The sequence below is a fragment of the Semicossyphus pulcher genome, unplaced genomic scaffold, assembly GCF_022749685.1.
Source record: "Semicossyphus pulcher isolate SPU_LCO1_2020_fin unplaced genomic scaffold, fSemPul1.0.p SCAF_1, whole genome shotgun sequence".
Classification (NCBI taxonomy): Eukaryota; Metazoa; Chordata; class Actinopteri; order Labriformes; family Labridae; genus Semicossyphus; species Semicossyphus pulcher.
The window spans coordinates 29,500,941-29,519,175 of NW_027211603.1; the positions used below are offsets into that span (position 1 = coordinate 29,500,941).

An 18,235-nucleotide genomic window follows, 5' to 3' on the forward strand; every position below is an offset into this window, starting at 1 on the left:
AAAGTTCAAGGGTCTACCCAAGTTAATACAATTCCTTCTGAGGGGCCACACAAACGTCTGTATCATATTACATGGAAATCCAGTTGAGCCAAAGTTGTCATACCAAGGGACAAAGCTAGTGCCGAAAACCATCTCAAACACAAAAGAACTGCACTGTGTTTCATTTACTGGAAGGGGGCTTTCAAACCTGGGGATCGAGACCCCAGTAAATGTCACGTTATAACTTTGAAAGGTCACAAGAATCAACTTATTCTTATTTTTTTCAAATCTTTGGTTTCTGGATGACAATCAAACACTCTGAGAGGGGAACATCGCAGCTCATGGCTCGTGTTCTGCACACAGTATGCACCCTGTGATCTGGGGTTATTAGTAGAAATGTCCTCGCTATAATATTGCAAAGAGGTTGGAAATCCCGTCATCAGATGATGACATGGATATACAAGACACTTAATTAAATTTGTATCTAATGTTTTTATTCACACAGATTATGGTGTAGCTCTCTGGATGACATGTAGAGCCGTGCTTGTGATAAAGGCCTTTATTTGGTCGGATAGAGTGAAAGGTCATTTTTTCTCTCCTCCGTCTAAACGCACTGACAGAAGAAGATAAATCCTGACATCAGTTTAATCGAAATGTGCTTGTGCTTCGCCATGATCTAATTTCCTGTCATCCAAGCCCTGTGGTTATCCCCGCCGCGCTACAACAGCCGGAGGAGATAATAGCCGGGGTTATGGATTGACCGGTGGATCACCTTGTACGGCTGCTCTGAGGGATCCGTGTGCGTGTCCGGGGCCAGGCTGCAGCGTTGCTTTTATGCGAGAGCCGGGGCCTGAGAGCTCTCCTGTTTCTCGAGTGCAGACGGGGTCTCGGCGGGGCCGTGGTGCAGTGAAATGGAAAGCATGCCATTCCCTGTTCCGCTTGATGCCGAGTGACTCTGAGAGGTTGTGTCATGTTCCTTGGCTATTGACTCAATGACTTGGGACTTCACGACAAAAGCCTGAACCCGTGCGGGCTCTCTGCGTGCTGACAGAGAAATGTGTCTTCCACTTGTCTTCACATTGACCCGAGGACTCTGCAGGACTGACGTGTCCGCATCCCCAAAGTCTCACCTCCTCGACCCAGAAATAACCTTTCCACGACCTCGCCTGTCTTTCACGCTCTGTTAGCCGTGGCTCTGGCTGCTATCGAAACAATTCACTGAACTTGTGTTTTTTTCTACTGATACAGCTATGGATTACCTGTCCATGGCAGTCAACATATTCAGCTTCCGCTACACGGATGACATGGCTGAGAATTCAGCCTTATGTGCCGTGTATGATTCACTGTCACAGTGGGTTGAAAAGTCAAGGCACAGAGTAAGCACAGGCCATTAGCTGGTACTGAAATGACAGCACAAAGAGCCAGACCTTCATGGCTGCCTTCACCCCGAGGCTCGGCCACAAGACTACATCACCATACGCCCTTCATTTGTTGCAGAAATTAGGATACCTGGACTTCAAACAAATGATGATGTATTCCTCTTTACATTGTATGCTAAAGGATTATTCTGCATATTTGACTAATGCCTCGTCTGGTGACATGGCTCTGACAGCTGACCTGATTTATTGCAAGGTTCCCCACATTGTTAAAAAAAAACAATCTCTGACTCAGTGACAACGGCCCAATTATCCCTCTCATGCAGAAGAGATGCATATACAAAAGGGGCTGCGTGAATTGCAAATCCAGTCACCAGCCGTCCTTGCTCTCCTCTAATCTAATAATGTGATCCATCATTTCAGCGGAGACGGCTCTATGAGGGAAGGAATCCCACAGAGGGTTTGTATGAAGATGTTTGCATATCTGTATGTGCAAGAGGCTGTGTGCAAGAGATCACAAAACATATTTATAATAATATCTCACATCATTTCTTTATATCTCCAGGCATTACAAAGTACCTTATTGATCACATATGTCCAGGATGAACTGTTATTGGCTGCCAGTAACCCTTCAAAGATGTACATGATATCCACAAGCAGCAGAGATGCCTTCAGGAAAGTGAGTCGCACAGCTTCACCCTGTAAAACTCTGCGTGTCCTGCTCAGTGGAGTCGCTGTTGTTTGAGGGATTGTCCGGTTGCAGAATCATCCATTACCCTGATGAGCCGCAGCCCCTGAGCCTGCACAGCACAGCCACACGATGAGCGAGAGACAGGGGACTGCCACTATTTGTGCCGCTAAAGCATTCATCACGCTAATTACCCAGGGTGCCAAGCAGCTCCTGCAGCCCGCTGAAGCTTGGGCTGCTCGTTTGGAGGCGAGGTGAGGAAGAGAAACCTCAGATGAGTCTAAACAGTCCTCTTTTTTCCCTGCACATCATTAACTCAGCACTCCGGCAACTTGACAAATTGGGATGATGAATCTGGCCTCTATGAATAGATACAAATACATGATCAATCACAATACGGACAGCGATCTCAGGCTGAGGAAATGTGCTGCTGTGAAGGACACAAGATGTGTGTTTGCTTTGAATGACATTTGGTCCAGTGAAAAGAGAGAGGGGGTCTTTGTTGTGTTAAGGTTTGTGTAAATGTGCAAAGAAGGTGGCTTTAAAGTCTCACCTTTTTATCATTTATAAGCCATATTCAAACCATTATCTGTCAAAAGGCCTGTTTTAAAGGACTACACGTGCAACCTGCCTCCACCACCCTCTTGTAAAGCTGTACGCAGACAGATGCAAAGGGGCAGTCTCGCTGAATTACAGTCATGTTTGCCACCTGACCTTGAAATGCACCGGGAAGGACTCGTGTTTTTTGAGTTTCTGTGTCATGCAGATAAGCCGCCAACTGTTTGTGTCCCTCCCGGCCTCCACGCAGCCGTCTGAACCAATGTAACACGCAGTACATCACAACGACCCAGCATCACCTCGCTGGGGACGCTTACTGATCAACAGATCAAGGACAAGAAAGTCCCTGGAAGCACCGAATCCTAACAGTCCTCACAGTCCTACTTTGAGAGTTTCACAGCCAGGGGAGGAACACACACAATCCAGGAGATGACACGGAGCAAAGTTGGATCAGTCTTTTAACTCAAAAAGTCAGAAAAACACGATCACATTTGCAGATATTTTACTTGTGTATAAAATAATTCATGGTCTGGCCCTTCCGCTCAAAGGGTTCATTAAACAAAACTCATCTACCAGAGCTGCTAGCAGAGGGGATTATAAAATACCACAAAGAAAAAGTACTCTCCTTTTCCTATCGAGCAGCACATACCTGGAACACTACACCCACAGAACTAACAACAGCAGAGGTTGCTCGACAACCAAACACGTGCTCATAATCTGGAGAAGTAGCTAGTAAGGTCATTGTGAGGTCAAGTGCTCATTGTGATGTGTTACTTATGATTTGTTATTATATTAAGTGTGTCATGTTGTTGTACGTTTCTTTTATTGTTTTATTTGTTTTTCCTGTCAGGGACTTAATTAGCCTGAATGGCTAAATCTGGCATATTTACATGATGTATTCAACCGCTCATGTTGATCAATAAAATAAACTCAAACTCAAAAAGTGTCGAAAATGTCATATTTTTATATAAGAATGAACGTCTTCATTACACCAGCATTATATAAAGTCTGTTATGTTTATTTGTAAGTTTTTATCATCAGATCAGAAGCTCTCTCTAAGTGACGCTGCTAAGCTAGCTAAGCTTCTGTTTATGATGCTAATGTTAGCTAGCTGTAGAGCAGGCTAATATAAATTCAATACTCGATTTTTGTTCTTATAGTTTTTTGGGTTTTTTTGCCGTTATTGTTTAGGACAGCTGAAGAGAGACAGGAAATGTGGGGAGTAGAGAGAGGGGAATGACCAAATGACCAGCAGATCAGGACTGGAGCCTGTGGTTCAGTGTGTCGAGGACTGTAGCCTCTGTATATGGAGCGCCTGCTCTGCCAACTGAGCTAAAGCAGCCCATTTGTTCATATAGTTGTACATTTTATGTGACAGCTATAAACCCAGAAATATAATGTTTTTGGACGTAGAACGGACAATAGTTTAGGTATTAAAGTAATAATCTCAAAGGTTTTCATTTAAATAAATGTCTGTTCAGTCACTATCTATCGCTGAATGAGGTAACACAATGGTGATTGAGCCTATGGCCCACTTATAAAAGCCTTTGCATCTGCAGTATTACAGACTGGGTGTCTGGCGCCCAGTTAGTGACGCGTTTTCCATCAGCCAGCAGTGGTTGGTCTGCCAGAGAGGGTAGGCGGAGCTAAGCGGCTGCTTCTCTGGTCTCTGCAAGTGTTGTGAGTAAACAGTAATCTACTATGGCTGAACAAACAAAGAAAAGATGGATGACTACAGATACAACTTCAAAAATAAGTGAAAATCCAAAGAAAAAGAAACAAATTGGACGCTCAGATGAAGGCAAACAGTCTGAAAAGGAAAGCGACCGTCAGCCAGGAAAATCAAGAGTTACAACCATGGACGTCACACATGCGACACTGAAGTGTGATCCCGCAATTACTGTTTATCACCATAGGTGCCGCCAAAGAGAACGAAACTGAGATCTTCGAGATTACCACTGTAAAAGCTCTATTGTCATGCTGTGTAAAATAATTTTGGGAAATGTCAATGTTCATGTGTTTCACAATGAATATTTTTCATAGATAAAAAAGTAAATGTTCAGATGAATATAAATCTCCAACGAAAATACATTAAAAAAGTATAAGCAAAAAATATACAGCAATGCAAGTAAGGGTTTTTACCTTTTTACCTCATTATTTATATCAGTCAGTTGTATGTTGTATATTTCCCTTATATTTGAGTTGTTATATTACTAGTATTTTGTACTGTAACTTTGGATTTACCTGGACTATGGATTACCTTGCAATCTTAGTTAATAAAGTTCTTTGTTATCTTAAAGAGCAAACTACTACACAACCTGTATTTGACCATTTGTTCCTCCTTTAAGAAGACAAACACACAACTCACACAGAGAAAAAGTAGCATGCTACAGAATATCATACAGAAAATTTCTTTGTGTTAATTTCATTATTAATACACTGAACAAAAATATAAACGCAACACTTTTGCTCCCATTTTTTAATGAGCTGAACTCAAAGATCTAAGACTTTTTCTGTACACAAAAGGCCTATTTCTCTCAAATGTTGTACACAAATTTATCTAAATCTGTGTTAGTGAGCGCTTCTCCTTTGCCGAGATAATCCATCCACCTCACAGGTGTGGCATATCAAGATGCTGATCAGACAGCATGATTATTGCACAGGTGGGCCTTAGGCTGGCCACAATAAAAGGCCACTCTAAAATGTGCACTTTTATCACACAGCACAATGCCACAGATGTCGCAAGTTTTGAGGGAGCGTGTAATTGGCATGCTGACTGCAGGAATGTCCACCAGAGCTGTTGCCCATGAATTGAATGTTCATTTCTCTGCCGTAAGCCGTCTCCAAAGGCATTCAGAGAATTTGGCAGTACATCCAACCGGCCTCACAACCGCAGACCACGTGTAATCACACCAGCCCAGGACCTCCACATCCAGCATCTTCACCTCCAAGATCGTCTGAGACCAGCCACCCAGACAGCTGCTGCAACAATCGGTTTGCATAACCAAAGAATTTCTGCACAAATTGTCAGAAACCGTCTCAGGGAAGCTCATCTGCATGCTCGTCGTACTCATCGGGGTCTCGACCTGACTGCAGTTCGTCGTCATAACCCACTTGAGTGTACAAATGCTCACATTCGATGGCGTCTGGCACTTTGGAGAGGTGTTCTCTTCACGGTTGAATCCCGGTTTTCACTGTACAGGGCAGATGGCAGACAGCGTGTATGACGTCGTGTCGGTGAGCGGTTTGCTGATGTCAGCGTTGTGAATCGAGTGGCCCATGGTGGCGGTGGGGTTACGGTATGGGCAGGCATATTATGGACAACGAACACAGGTGCATTTTATTGATGGCATTTTGAATGCACAGAGATACCGTGACGAGATCCTGAGGCCCTTTGTTGTGCCATTCATCCACGACCATCGCCTCGTGTTGCAGCATGATAATGCACGGCCCCATGTTGCAAGGATCTGTACACAATTCCTGGAAGCTGAAAACATCCCAGTTCTTGCATGGCCAGCAGACTCACCGGACATGTCACCCACTGAGCATGTTTGGGATGCTCTGGATCGGCGTATACGACAGCGTGTTCCAGTTCCTGCCAATATCCAGCAGCTTCGCAGCCATTGAAGAGGAGTGGACCAACATCCCACATATACTGACTGGTTTTCTGCCCCCCCCCCCAATACAGTTAAACTGCACATTTTAGAGTGGCCTTTTATTGTGGCCAGCCTAAGGCCCACCTGTGCAATAATCATGCTGTCTAATCAGCATCTTGATATGCCACACCTGTGAGGTGGATGGATTATCTCTGCAAAGGAGAAGCGCTCACTAACACAGATTTAGACAAATTTGTGAACAATATTTGAGAGAAATAGGCCTTTTGTGTACATAGAAAAAGTCTTAGATCTTTGAGTTCAGCTCATGAAAAATGGGAGCAAAAACAAAAGTGTTGCGTTCATATTTTTGTTCAGTGTATTAATAATTCATTTATTTTATATAGCACTTTAAAAAGCACTCAAAGACACTTTACATGTTAAAACAAAATAGCAAAGACAGTAAAAGCAATAAACAGTATAAAACAATCAAGGTGCAGAAAATACAGTTAAAATGCGGATATAAAAGAAAACAGTTACAACAGTAAGATGATGATCGGTCACGGGTTAACAGCAGATTTCAATAGATGTGTTCTGAGTCCAGTTTTGAAAGAGGGGAGTGAGGGAGAGGGTCTCAGGTGATTAATGCAATCAGCACACTTGTTCTGGTTCATAACAGGAAATATTGCATTTTTTACGCAGCAGAACAATGAGCAGAAGTTAAAAACATTCAAAGAACTGATGATGCATTAAAAGTTATCATAATAAAAACAGATCAGGCTTACTCGACTGCAAAGTTGTGTCTCAGTTCACAGTCCTGTTGTATGTATTTGATCATTTCTTCAGCTATGTGGGTTAATCTTGTGCCAGATAATGAGTTCACGTCTGAGTGAGGTCAAAGGTTAAGTAGGGCTCTGTACAAGTCCTAATGAGGATCCTTATACTTCGCCTTGATGGCTCCATTCACGACTGGGAGGACGGTTGGTGCTGCGTTATCATTGCACGCTGACCTGTAGCACAATGAGTCCCTCATGCATGAAATCCACCGCATGCTGCATGTCGAGTGCTGCAGCGGCCTGAACGAGTCAGAGGTTGGCGGCTGAGGGTTAATGAAAGCCGAGAGGCGGTGCAGTGGTCACAGGTGAAGCAGAGGCTCAGGTGCGCTAATCTAACTGACAAGTTATTGTTGCTCCCTGCCCAGGATTTGACCCTGCTTAGCAGCCTAAGAGATCTCAGCTTTGTTTCAAAGGCTGCCAAGGTTAACAGCAAAGAGACAACCTCCCTGCTCTGCTGACTGTGCAGCATCCTTTACATTTTACTTACAATTATGTGTTTAACGTCGACATTAGACTCATAATCTACTTAATCAAAGTTTTACTTTGAACGGTAAGAATAGACCACTTTAAACTGCTGGAGCACCGAAACAGGAAACGCAATCAGGCGTCAGGCGGGCGTCAATCAAAGTGAAGTGTTGTGTGACATGTAGAGCCACACCTTCATCATTCTTATTAGCAGGAAGAGTGTTTGGTGACATCATAACATTTCCAGCATAGCTCCACCTAATATCGATCCAGCTAGAGGTGTCACTGGTCATTGAATTGAAAACACGTGTGGGTGTCACTTTTACATCCTCTGCTGGGTTAAAGTGGATAGTGTTGGAAACAGGGCAAGAGAGTGGGGATGACACGTGGCGAAAGGCCAAAGGTGGGAGTTGAACCCGGGGCCACTGAATCGAGGACCATAGCCTCTATATATGACCGCCAACTTAAGCGCTGAGCTAAACCAGCTACAGCTAGCTAGCTCATGACATCTGTGTGAACAGGGGATTGGTCCGAAGGTTTGCAGAAGCGTTTCATTGCATGTTAAGTAATCCACCCCCAAGTGCAGGATGAGTCATCAACATTTTATTTGTTTTCCAGAAAAATACATGCTCCAAATATAATTTAATATCCATTTAAACCAAATGTTGTCATTGTTGAGAGTGATACTGGTGTATAGTTGATAATTAGCACTGGTTTTCTTCTTGTTATGCGTCTCAGCCCATACAGCAGGATGCATTTACTCATCCATTAAAACACACTCTTGTTTGTTTTCCGTTGTAATCGTGTTTTCGCTTCACTGTGTTGCAGCCCTCAGGTTGGGGTCGTGACCTTCCTAGATCTGTGCGTTCAATGAAGCTGTGAGTCTGCCAAAACACTGACGGGAAGAGTCCGCCGGAGGATATGAGACAGGCTGTAGTATACTTTTAGATCACGACCATTAATCCCATCAACATAATGAGCTTACACCACACCCATTTACTCTGAATGGTAAGAATACTACTGCATTTTCCTAGAAGTCTGTGAGGTATGCAATTATTTACACACTAGAAAGAGTCAGCTCTAAAGTGTTATATCTATGTTCTGACAACTTTTTACAGATTCCTAAAGTCAATTTCAGCTAATAATCCTGTAGTTTGATATTGTTTTCTGTGTTTGTGTCTCATCTTAATGTCCCTTCAGTGGACGAGCACAGAGTCTGCCATTGCTCCCTCCCTGTCACCTCGAGAAGACCTGCTCTGTACCTCTCCTGCATCTGTCCCTATATTGAACACTGTGTGGCTTTAACAGATAACCATATGGTGCCACTTGTTGGTTGGAGGGGTAAAGAGCTTAGCAGGGAGCTGTGATTCAACAATATATATTTACGGAGCCACCTCACAGAGCAGCCAGCCTCCCACTGAGCTGTAAACAGTCACATCCTGCTGGTTTGCACACACAGCGGGACTCGCCCGGCCGTACTCTCTCTCACTTTGTCTTCAATTAGCTAGATTTCAGCTCCCCACTTGTGATAAGACTTAAAGGGCACTGGATCACCAGAAACAGGGGGGAATCATCATCCTTAAACTGCTAAATCTGTGATTAATGCTAACAGGACTTGTCACTAGATAGAGCGGGGAGGGGAGGGTTCAGTGACTTAAACTGTGGAGGAACGCATCATCCCCCCACAGTGTAGTAAACACTTTAGCCTTGACCTTCCACTGTTGATTGGTCTTGGACGCTAGCCGTGTGTTTTGTTAGCAGAGCAGGGCCGAGCTTGTTTTGTGTGTGAGCAGTCACTGAATGACTGCAGAGCTGGCCGTCTGGAAGAACGTGACGGCACACTCAGCCTCAGGACCCATGGAGCATGAGTCAACAGAGACATGGCCGTGCAGAGTTTTATTTCAAGACACAGCCATGTTACAGAGAGCCTCCATGAACATTGAGATAATTTCAGAAGTCTCAAAATCACATCAAGAGCTAAAAGTAGCACAGTCTGTGGAGACACAGAGGGCCCAGGAAGAGTGGACAACACTGTACATATATAATCTTACTGCATACGTGCAAGTAAAAGGGTTTAATTTCTCAGAGAAATGGTGCATTACTGGTTTCAACTGTAAGTTTGTGCAGCTCTGTACTACTGTCTATGTTATTAAGGACTTTAAGTATGCACATGTTAAACAATGTGTGCACTGAGTCGGACCAGTGTGTGTGAACATGTCTCTGGTTATATTTTCATAATATTAATAAATTGTTGACAGGAATTGAATAAGAGCTGATTATTTAATGTTTATTTGTACGAAGCAAGTAAGCTGATGCCACACACTACAGCATTTATAGCCTTGGCTAATTTGCAAAGCCCGTCCCTAGATGGGCTTTTAAAATACATGAAGTCAACAACATATACACAAAACAAATACACAAGACAAAACCGACTCAACAGCAATAAAACAGATACAACAAAACAGGATACAAAATGTCCTGCAAGATGACATGCGATACGATATGCAAACAGTCATTATTTTTGGCCTGTGTGTTCAACATGTGAATTCAGTGTATTTTGTGACAATAACATGTCTGATTAAAGCATTTAAGGGACTTTTTGAACTACAGTAGGAGGAGGGAGGAAAGGAAGAAATGTCCTCGGTTTGGTTAAACTGTAAACATGTGACATTTGTGTAAAAATAAATCAAAGTAATAACTTTCTTATTTAATTATAATAAGCTATTTTTATGGCGGCTATCACATCGTTAGCATGCTCTTCAACATGCAGATAAACATGTTCAATTATTCTATAATATATCCTGATAATACAACAAAAAAGTATCATGGAGAGAAACAGAGATAATTTTATTAAATGTGAGTGTTTGTTCAGTTTAAGATCCAAAAACGTGTAAAAAAAAGAATGTATAGATATAATAGATAGATATGTAGAGATAGATAGAGAATAGATAGCTATAATAAAAAAATATACTGCAAAGTCAAAATACACAAATATAGGCCTAATAGTCAGGCGGGAGTAAACTAATGTCTAAAAACACTTTAAATAACAAGCATGTTGACAATCATACAAAAATGTAGATTTGTCTCGTGGATTTTGAAGTTAAAATCCTATGAGGTTATTTTCAGTGTAATTTAATGACACTAGGTGGCATCAAATTACAACAGTAAAGGTCTGCTGCTTCTGTGTCTGTAACATTCCTCATGAGAGACTTAAAGTGTGAGCTAAAGTATGTTTTCTATTTCTCGGATGATGTATGATGGAGGCAACGGTCTGATAGAATCAATTCAAATATATGACTCAAGTACAGTATGCACACACACATGCGCGCGCGTGCGCACACACACACACACACACACACACACACACACACACACCGCACATGCAGAAGACAAGTAGAAAAGATTAGGGGAGGGGGAGGTAAGCACTTGGCTGTGTGTATCAACAGAAATCCAAACGGGGCTCCACGCTGCTCTCAGACCAGCTCCACCGCGCGCTAACTCCGCCCCAAACACTGACGTCAGCGAGTCACAGCCAGTGACGTTTAGACGCACCACTCTCCTCCTCCGTCCCAGAGCAAAGCATCATCAAAATCATCATCCATCACCCCCTCTCCCTCCGTTGTCTTTTTAATGTAACTTCTGAGTGATCAGGAGAGCAGGGAGCGTCTGGAAAGCCTGGTCTCTGATGAAGCATCTGCTCGCGCGCTGTCCTGTTTGAAGCTGGACACTGAGGACAGAAAGGATCAGATTGTGTTTATTCTTTCTTTTGGATAACGCTGCTTTCCTCGGTGGATGTTGGCTCAGTGTTGTGTCTTTATGTTTCCTCTGTGGATGTTATAGAGCATTATCTCGCTCTGAAGGAAGCTTTCTTTTTGGATTTCCGCCGCGCTGAACCTGTTTCTGGGTGACTGCCCTTTCTTTACTTGTGAAGTCGCGCGTTATAATTATATCGCCGTTATCTTATGAGCTCTATATGCGCACTGTGAGGCGTAACTTGTATTTAATTTTGTCAAACAATGCCGCAGTTTCCTTGATAGTGTAGAAATAATCTATGCAGACAAATTGTGTGCGTTAATTATCGTAAAAAGAGGAAAGTTGGGCGCGCAAAGTTTTGGAGACGGTCGACATGGCGATGGTGGCGTGGAGAAACACCGAGGGCGTCGGGGACACCCAGGGGACCCTCTCCTCCCCGGTATCCCAGGTCGCCCCTCTCTCTCTGCCCGGGGAGCTGTCAGGACACATGAACCCGGCGGCCTCTCTGGAAATACCGCCGGCTGCAGCAGCAGCACCTCAGGGCGCACCGCCGCCCAATCCGTCCAGCACCACCGCGAACACCACATCCAACAATAACAACACCTCCTCTTCCTCGTCCTCCTCCTCGTCCATGGACAAACACCAGAGCCAGCAGATCGAGTGCATCGTGTGCGGGGACAAATCCAGCGGAAAGCACTATGGACAGTTCACCTGTGAGGGATGTAAGAGCTTCTTCAAACGCAGCGTCAGGAGGAACCTGACCTACACCTGCAGGGCCAACAGGAACTGTCCCGTGGACCAGCACCACCGCAACCAGTGCCAGTACTGTCGCCTCAAGAAATGCCTCAAAGTCGGCATGAGGAGGGAAGGTACGGGCTGGCGTCCTCCTGTTGTTGCTATCGGTATTATCACATCATATTATCCAGCATACACGGCTCAGGACACTGTTCAATTTCTTGTCTTTATTCTCCATTGACCGCATGTCTTTGCTTTTAACTACTGTACATGTTAATGCACGCTGCATTTGTATAGCTAGTGGACTATAATTTCTTCCTGCACGGCCATTAGTGTTGCCTTTGTCTAGTCTGTACATTTCTCCGTCTGTATATTCGTCGCGGCTACTCTCTACACCATAACCCCGTCTCGCCTGTGATATTCCAGAGATTAGAGTGCTCCAGCTAGCATCTTGTAGCATGTGTAGTATATTGTTGTTGGCTCGCTACACGGCCGCTGTGTGTCTAAAACTGCTTTAAATGTAACGTGTTCAAATTCGCACGTTATTTTGCTACATTTAGATTAAATTTAGATGTTGTTTCTTTTAGAGTGTAGCCTACAAGCGCGAGACGTTTTTGGTAGATTATGCGTTCACTCTGTGTGTGTGTGTGTATATATGAGTGTGTGTATGCTCGTATTCATTATGCATGCTGCTCGTACAGGCCCAACGTAGCCCGGTTTAGCCTGCATCCAAAAACTGCTGTAAGAAATGTTTTACCGCACATTTAAATAAAGTTTTGAAAGATTTCATCACAAAAAATTAGGATGGAAAACAAACCACGACACATTCCCAGGAGGCTGACATAAAACAGGCGAAGTTACTCACCAGAAAGTAAGCTACAGTGAAATAAACGTTAAAAGTGCGAAGGCGATAGATTTGGGCCTGAATTTAAACAATTTAGAGTAAAGTACGGGGGCTCAAAGACACAGAAACACGCTCAAATTTTACATATTCCTTCAAGTTCAGGTCGTGGCCGAAATGCATTTCCGACAATGTGACATTTCTGTCCTGGAGCTGTCTACAACTGTTAGCCATGTTGGTTTTGGAGGCTTTGGCCCTAAAAATGACCTCTAATGGCTAACATGCTAATAGGCTGAGTGTGAGTGTGTATAAGACGTTATACTGGTTTAATTGACACATGTGTTGCTTTAAAATACGTCTGTGGCTTTGAAGAGTTTTCTTTAAATGTCACAGACTATGTGCTGTATTATTTGCCTTCCAGCTGGATTTGACATTTCCTCTGTGCTTGGTTGCAGCTGTCCAGAGAGGCAGACTTCCGACGCAGTCTTATCACGGCCAGTTCGCGCTGACAAACGGCGACCCTCTGCAGTGTCACTCCTACCTGTCGGGGTACATCTCTCTCCTGCTGCGGGCCGAGCCCTACCCCACCTCCCGGTTTGGCTCTCAGTGCCTGCAGAGCAACAACATCATGGGCATAGAGAACATCTGTGAGCTGGCCGCCCGGATGCTGTTCAGCGCAGTGGAGTGGGCCCGGAACATCCCGTTCTTCCCGGACCTGCAGGTGACGGACCAGGTGGCCCTGCTCCGCCTCACCTGGAGCGAACTGTTCGTGCTGAACGCCGCGCAGTGCTCCATGCCGGTGCACGTCGCCCCGCTGCTGGCCGCCGCCGGCCTGCATGCCTCCCCTATGTCCGCGGACCGGGTGGTGGCCTTCATGGACCACATCCGGGTCTTCCAGGAGCAGGTGGAGAAGTTGAAGGTGCTGCACGTGGACTCAGCAGAGTACAGCTGCATCAAGGCCATCGTGCTGTTCACCACAGGTAAAATGGCTCTCTCTGCGTTCAAACATGGAGGCCTGCTGGCTGACATGTGTCTGAAGCTAAATCTCTGTACCCTGAAGTGTACAAGTGGTTTAATGAAATAAATTAAATTACATCCGGTCAAACACCCACCAGTAGGTCTACTGACCAAATACGGAAAAGCAGTAGACTGCATCGCGGAATATTAAAGATGGATGAACCGGCACCATTTTGATTTTTAAGGAAGGCGTTTCTGGTTAAGGGCCGTCTGATCGTAAACGTGTGATTGAAAATAAAAACGTAAATTAGGCCTAAAAACTATTTGTAGAAAACGAACATGTCGATGATAATGATGACAGTGTGAACATTATTGCAGCAGGACACATAAAGCTGGTTAAAACCCATAAATGAGCCTATTTACTCAGAAATGTGCCGTGTACTAATGAACACTACTGAAATGTGTGTTTGCGTAAAATGCGTAGAAAAAAATAAAAAAATAAAAATGAAGAGAAAATAAAAGAAATTTTTTTATTAAGGATTATTGTTGTGTTCAGATCAATGGTTTGCTTATGGTTTTGTTCAATGTACTGTAATATAAATAAATAAATAAATAAAAGGTAGGCTGTTAGATGCAAAACATTTATTGAATCTATGAATACATAGACATCTATGAGCCCCAATCAGTATAAAATTTAATTAATGAATTAATACAAAGAAAAAAATTGTTTTTACTTTTTAAAATCTTCATGGCTAACTGAATAATTTCTTTAGCATCTCTGCTCAACATAAATGACCTGACTCAGCCCTTAAAGAAACACACTGAACTTCACTGAAGGTTCAAGTTTATTTATTTATTTATTTTTTGTGACATTTTAGAGGCTGTGGGTTTTTTTCTGTTTACAACCCTCATCAATTCTCTGCAGCCCCTAAGAAAATAAAACACTGTGCATAAAGCCGCCACATCACAACAAGGCTGGGCTGCATCTTAAATATGTTTCAATTGTTGCGTCATGCTCATGATGCATCAGCAAATATATTTATTAAATTGATCTTATTTACCATTTTGTTATAATTTATTTTAAACAAAAAATGATCAAGCAGTTAAATGAAGCCAACTTAATTTCAAGGCATTTGCTTTTATTTATTTAATTATAAAGTATAGAATGAAACTAATTAAAGAGGAGAAATGTGTATTTTTTTTAATCTAATACTTGCCATGGCTCTAAAAGTAATTCAAGAAAATATAAATGCAAATAAATAATTTTGTTACATCTTAAAGCTGTTCACCTGTAAATTAGTCTCATCACTTGTTCATTAACTGAACTAAGTGTAACCGTGTGTCTGCACACAGGTTATTTCCGGTCCTTTTGATAACAGTCAGAAGCTGTTTGATGGTGAACAGGATCTAAAGGATGAGTAGCAGCAGAGTAAAATGTAAAAAAAGCTCTCTATCCATGGCTATTTTAGTCCCTACAAGCACATCTGAACACGTGCCGTTAAACTGGGACACAGAGACCGTTCTTTAACCCCTGCTGCCATCCGGCCTGCAGCCTTACAGTGCAAATGCTACACACACAGTGTGTAAACAAGCAGTGGACCCCCTGCGTGTGCACACGAACATATCGATACTGTTTCCTTTTTATTGCTCCGAACATCAGCTTTTAGATTTTAATGGGAACACTAGCGCCATCTTTGATCCCTGCAGCCATGAGACTGACGAGATATTAATTTATCTAAATGACAGGGCGGCGAGATGCTGGTTTGCTTTTCCATGCTGTTGTTTTTACAGCATCGCATCGACCCACAGATTTGATCTACTTCCATTTAAAATGTTGACACCTTTTCACTAGTGTACATTATTTCTTAATCCGTGTTTGTTAAATATTGTTCACAGGGGGTTGTTATATGTACCAGCTTTACTGTTCTGTTTCTATTAGACTTAATGAGATCTGCTTATTATAAAATTATAGAAGCCAGCCAGCAATGCTCATTAGCGTGCAGTCCGACCTGCTCCTGTAACACCTCGATCTGTGATGAACCATTCAGGCGAAAAACGAACATTTCAAGAGCGAAAATGTAGTGTTTTTTATCTGCAAATATACATTTTGTTTGCTTCAGGTGTTCTTTTACCTTGTGATGATTCTAGTAGACCTATAATTCACAACACTACATTAACCTCTGATTTAGGCTGTGTGTCTCTGCTGCTGGGAGCTGTACTCACTGTGCTAGCACTCACACTCAGTCAGACACCTGCAACATTTAAGTGTTTGTCATTTTTGCTGCCTGGTTGCATCACTGGTCTTGATCGCTTCTTCTTCTCCCTTTTCTTTCTGTCTCGCTGTCGCTCTCTCCGTCTGTAGATGCTTGTGGTCTGTCGGACGTGGCCCATGTGGAGGGTCTGCAGGAGAAATCGCAGTGTGCTTTAGAGGAGTATGTGAGGAGCCAGTACCCCAACCAGCCTAACAGGTTCGGGAAGCTGCTGCTGCGCTTGCCTTCCCTCCGCACCGTCTCTTCCTCTGTCATAGAGCAGCTTTTCTTCGTCCGTCTGGTGGGGAAGACCCCCATAGAAACTCTGATAAGGGACATGCTGCTGTCTGGAAGCAGCTTTAACTGGCCTTACATGCCCATTCAGTAGAAGAAGGAGAAAACACAGCGGTGCTGCTAAGGTCAGGAAAGGGAACCACACCTCAAACACGTCTTTTCAGTGCTGTGTGAAATCTGTTGCTTTGAACAAGGGAGCAAAACTGTCAGCGGAAAAAGATAATAACAAACATTTCCAATAAATAAGATCTCAGCTCATTTTCTCATAGAACCGCCATTTTCCATTGAAATGATCTGCCTTATTCTGCATCTAGAGGACCTAAAATAAAATGACCACACTTGCAGACGTTGAACGATTCGACCTGCTGGCAGAATTCTTCCCTTGTTCCAAGATAAAACGGTGTTTCATGACATGAAATGACGGGTTATGACGGACATTTTTCTGCAGTGTGGTGACCACCCACACATGGTTTTTGGGATAACAAACAATATTTATTGGACCCTGTGTGTATATTTATCGTGCTTGTAAATTATGTTTTGGCTCCTTTTTTAAAAAATGTTTTCCGTATTTTCGCCCGGCCAGTGAGAGAACTGCAGGGATTGTCTCGTGTCGATCTGTTTTCGTTTTGTTTCATACCTTCCAAACATGGCACTTTGGACTAAAGGAACATTTCAGAAAGATTTAAACGCAGGTGTTTGACACCCGACGTCATCTGACTTTAACCTGTTTGCTCAACTGTGTACAGACAGAATGATGAGATTAATGCTGTGTTTTAGTTACTTTGGATTCTTACTCTATTTGCAACGTGGACGTACAAAGAATGAGAAGAACGTGAGCTAAAATGTTGGAGAATGCACTTCTTGTGAGCTGGCGCCAAGCAATGCATTCCTCCTGACAAGGCGATATCATGACTTTCTTACATTAATATTTTCTGTTAATACTTCGAGGCAGATTTAATGATTTCTTCCTGCCATAATGCTTCATTTCTGCCTTCTAAAAAACATTATTTAAAACAGCTTTCCTCTGTTAAATGATCAGAAACTCCAGCTCATGTTTATTCTTCTTCACAATCTTTGAATTTTCCAGATAAATTCAGTTATTTCTCATCTAAAGTGAGAGCTGATGACGAGTCTTATTAAAACTAGAAAAAGGGAAGGAGGCTGAATGTTAGATAGCTGTGGGTTAAGCGGATATTTGTATATGTAGGGGGGGTATTTTGACTGCTGCGGGGAGAAGTAATGGCATTACTTCACTGGATTAACGATTAATGCATTACCAAACACTTGTGGTTGATTTATGTTTCCAGGTCTTATCCACTGACAGAGATTTAAAGCACTGGGCCTGATGTGTTCTTACAGTGTCTGTGCTCAACCTGCCAGGTCAAGTAACAAATCTATTTCTTTTAAAGTCATGCATTTATGAGCCCAGGCCGCTTAATGGCACAATAGACCACTGCAGGGTATTGCTGAACTGAAAGTGTGTGTGTGTGTATGTGGGTGCGTGTGTGAGTCTGTGTGTGTGTGTGTGTATTTGTGTTTACTTCTTTTTGACAACCACTCTGATGTACTGTGAAAGCATATTGGTTAACATATTGGTACCGTATTAAATTATAACTCAAGATTTATAAATAAAGTGTATTTGGTTTATTTTGCCATTTTAATTCCATGTTGTTCATGACTGGTCCCCCTCCGAAAACAAGACAAACGTGTGTTTATGTGTGTGCGTGTTTGTGTGTGTGTGTGTGTGTGTGTGTGTGTGAGCGAGCACATGACTTTTACTGGAACAGAGTAAGAAACTGAGAGCTGGGCAGAGCTGCGCGGTGATGTGGAGCCAGTTCCTGACGGTGTTACTGTCACTAATCAGACATTTTAATCAAACTAATTACTTCCCATCGACAGGCCGTCTGCGTA

The 18,235-nt window shown here is 43.0% G+C and overlaps 1 protein-coding gene across 1 annotated transcript; it reads left to right on the forward strand.

Annotated features, from left to right (window-relative positions):
• The first annotated feature begins 11,227 nt into the window (after positions 1–11,227).
• On the forward strand, positions 11,228–17,985 carry LOC138585497 (COUP transcription factor 2-like). Its single transcript, XM_069657815.1, has 3 exons — positions 11,228–12,117; positions 13,280–13,804; positions 16,144–17,985. Exons 1-3 carry the CDS (start codon positions 11,622–11,624, stop codon positions 16,416–16,418), a joined length of 1,296 nt encoding a protein of 431 aa, XP_069513916.1. The 5' UTR covers positions 11,228–11,621; the 3' UTR covers positions 16,419–17,985.
• Positions 17,986–18,235: the final 250 nt, after the last annotated feature.

Bases quoted from the DNA above. Each gene is read 5' to 3' on its own strand.
- LOC138585497 (XM_069657815.1), top strand. From the start codon at position 11,622: ATGGCGATGGTGGCGTGGAGAAACACCGAGGGCGTCGGGGACACCCAG. The intron at 12,118-13,279 runs GTACGGGCTGGC...GCTTGGTTGCAG, and splicing joins AGTCGGCATGAGGAGGGAAG to CTGTCCAGAGAGGCAGACTT. The intron at 13,805-16,143 runs GTAAAATGGCTC...CTCCGTCTGTAG, and splicing joins CATCGTGCTGTTCACCACAG to ATGCTTGTGGTCTGTCGGAC.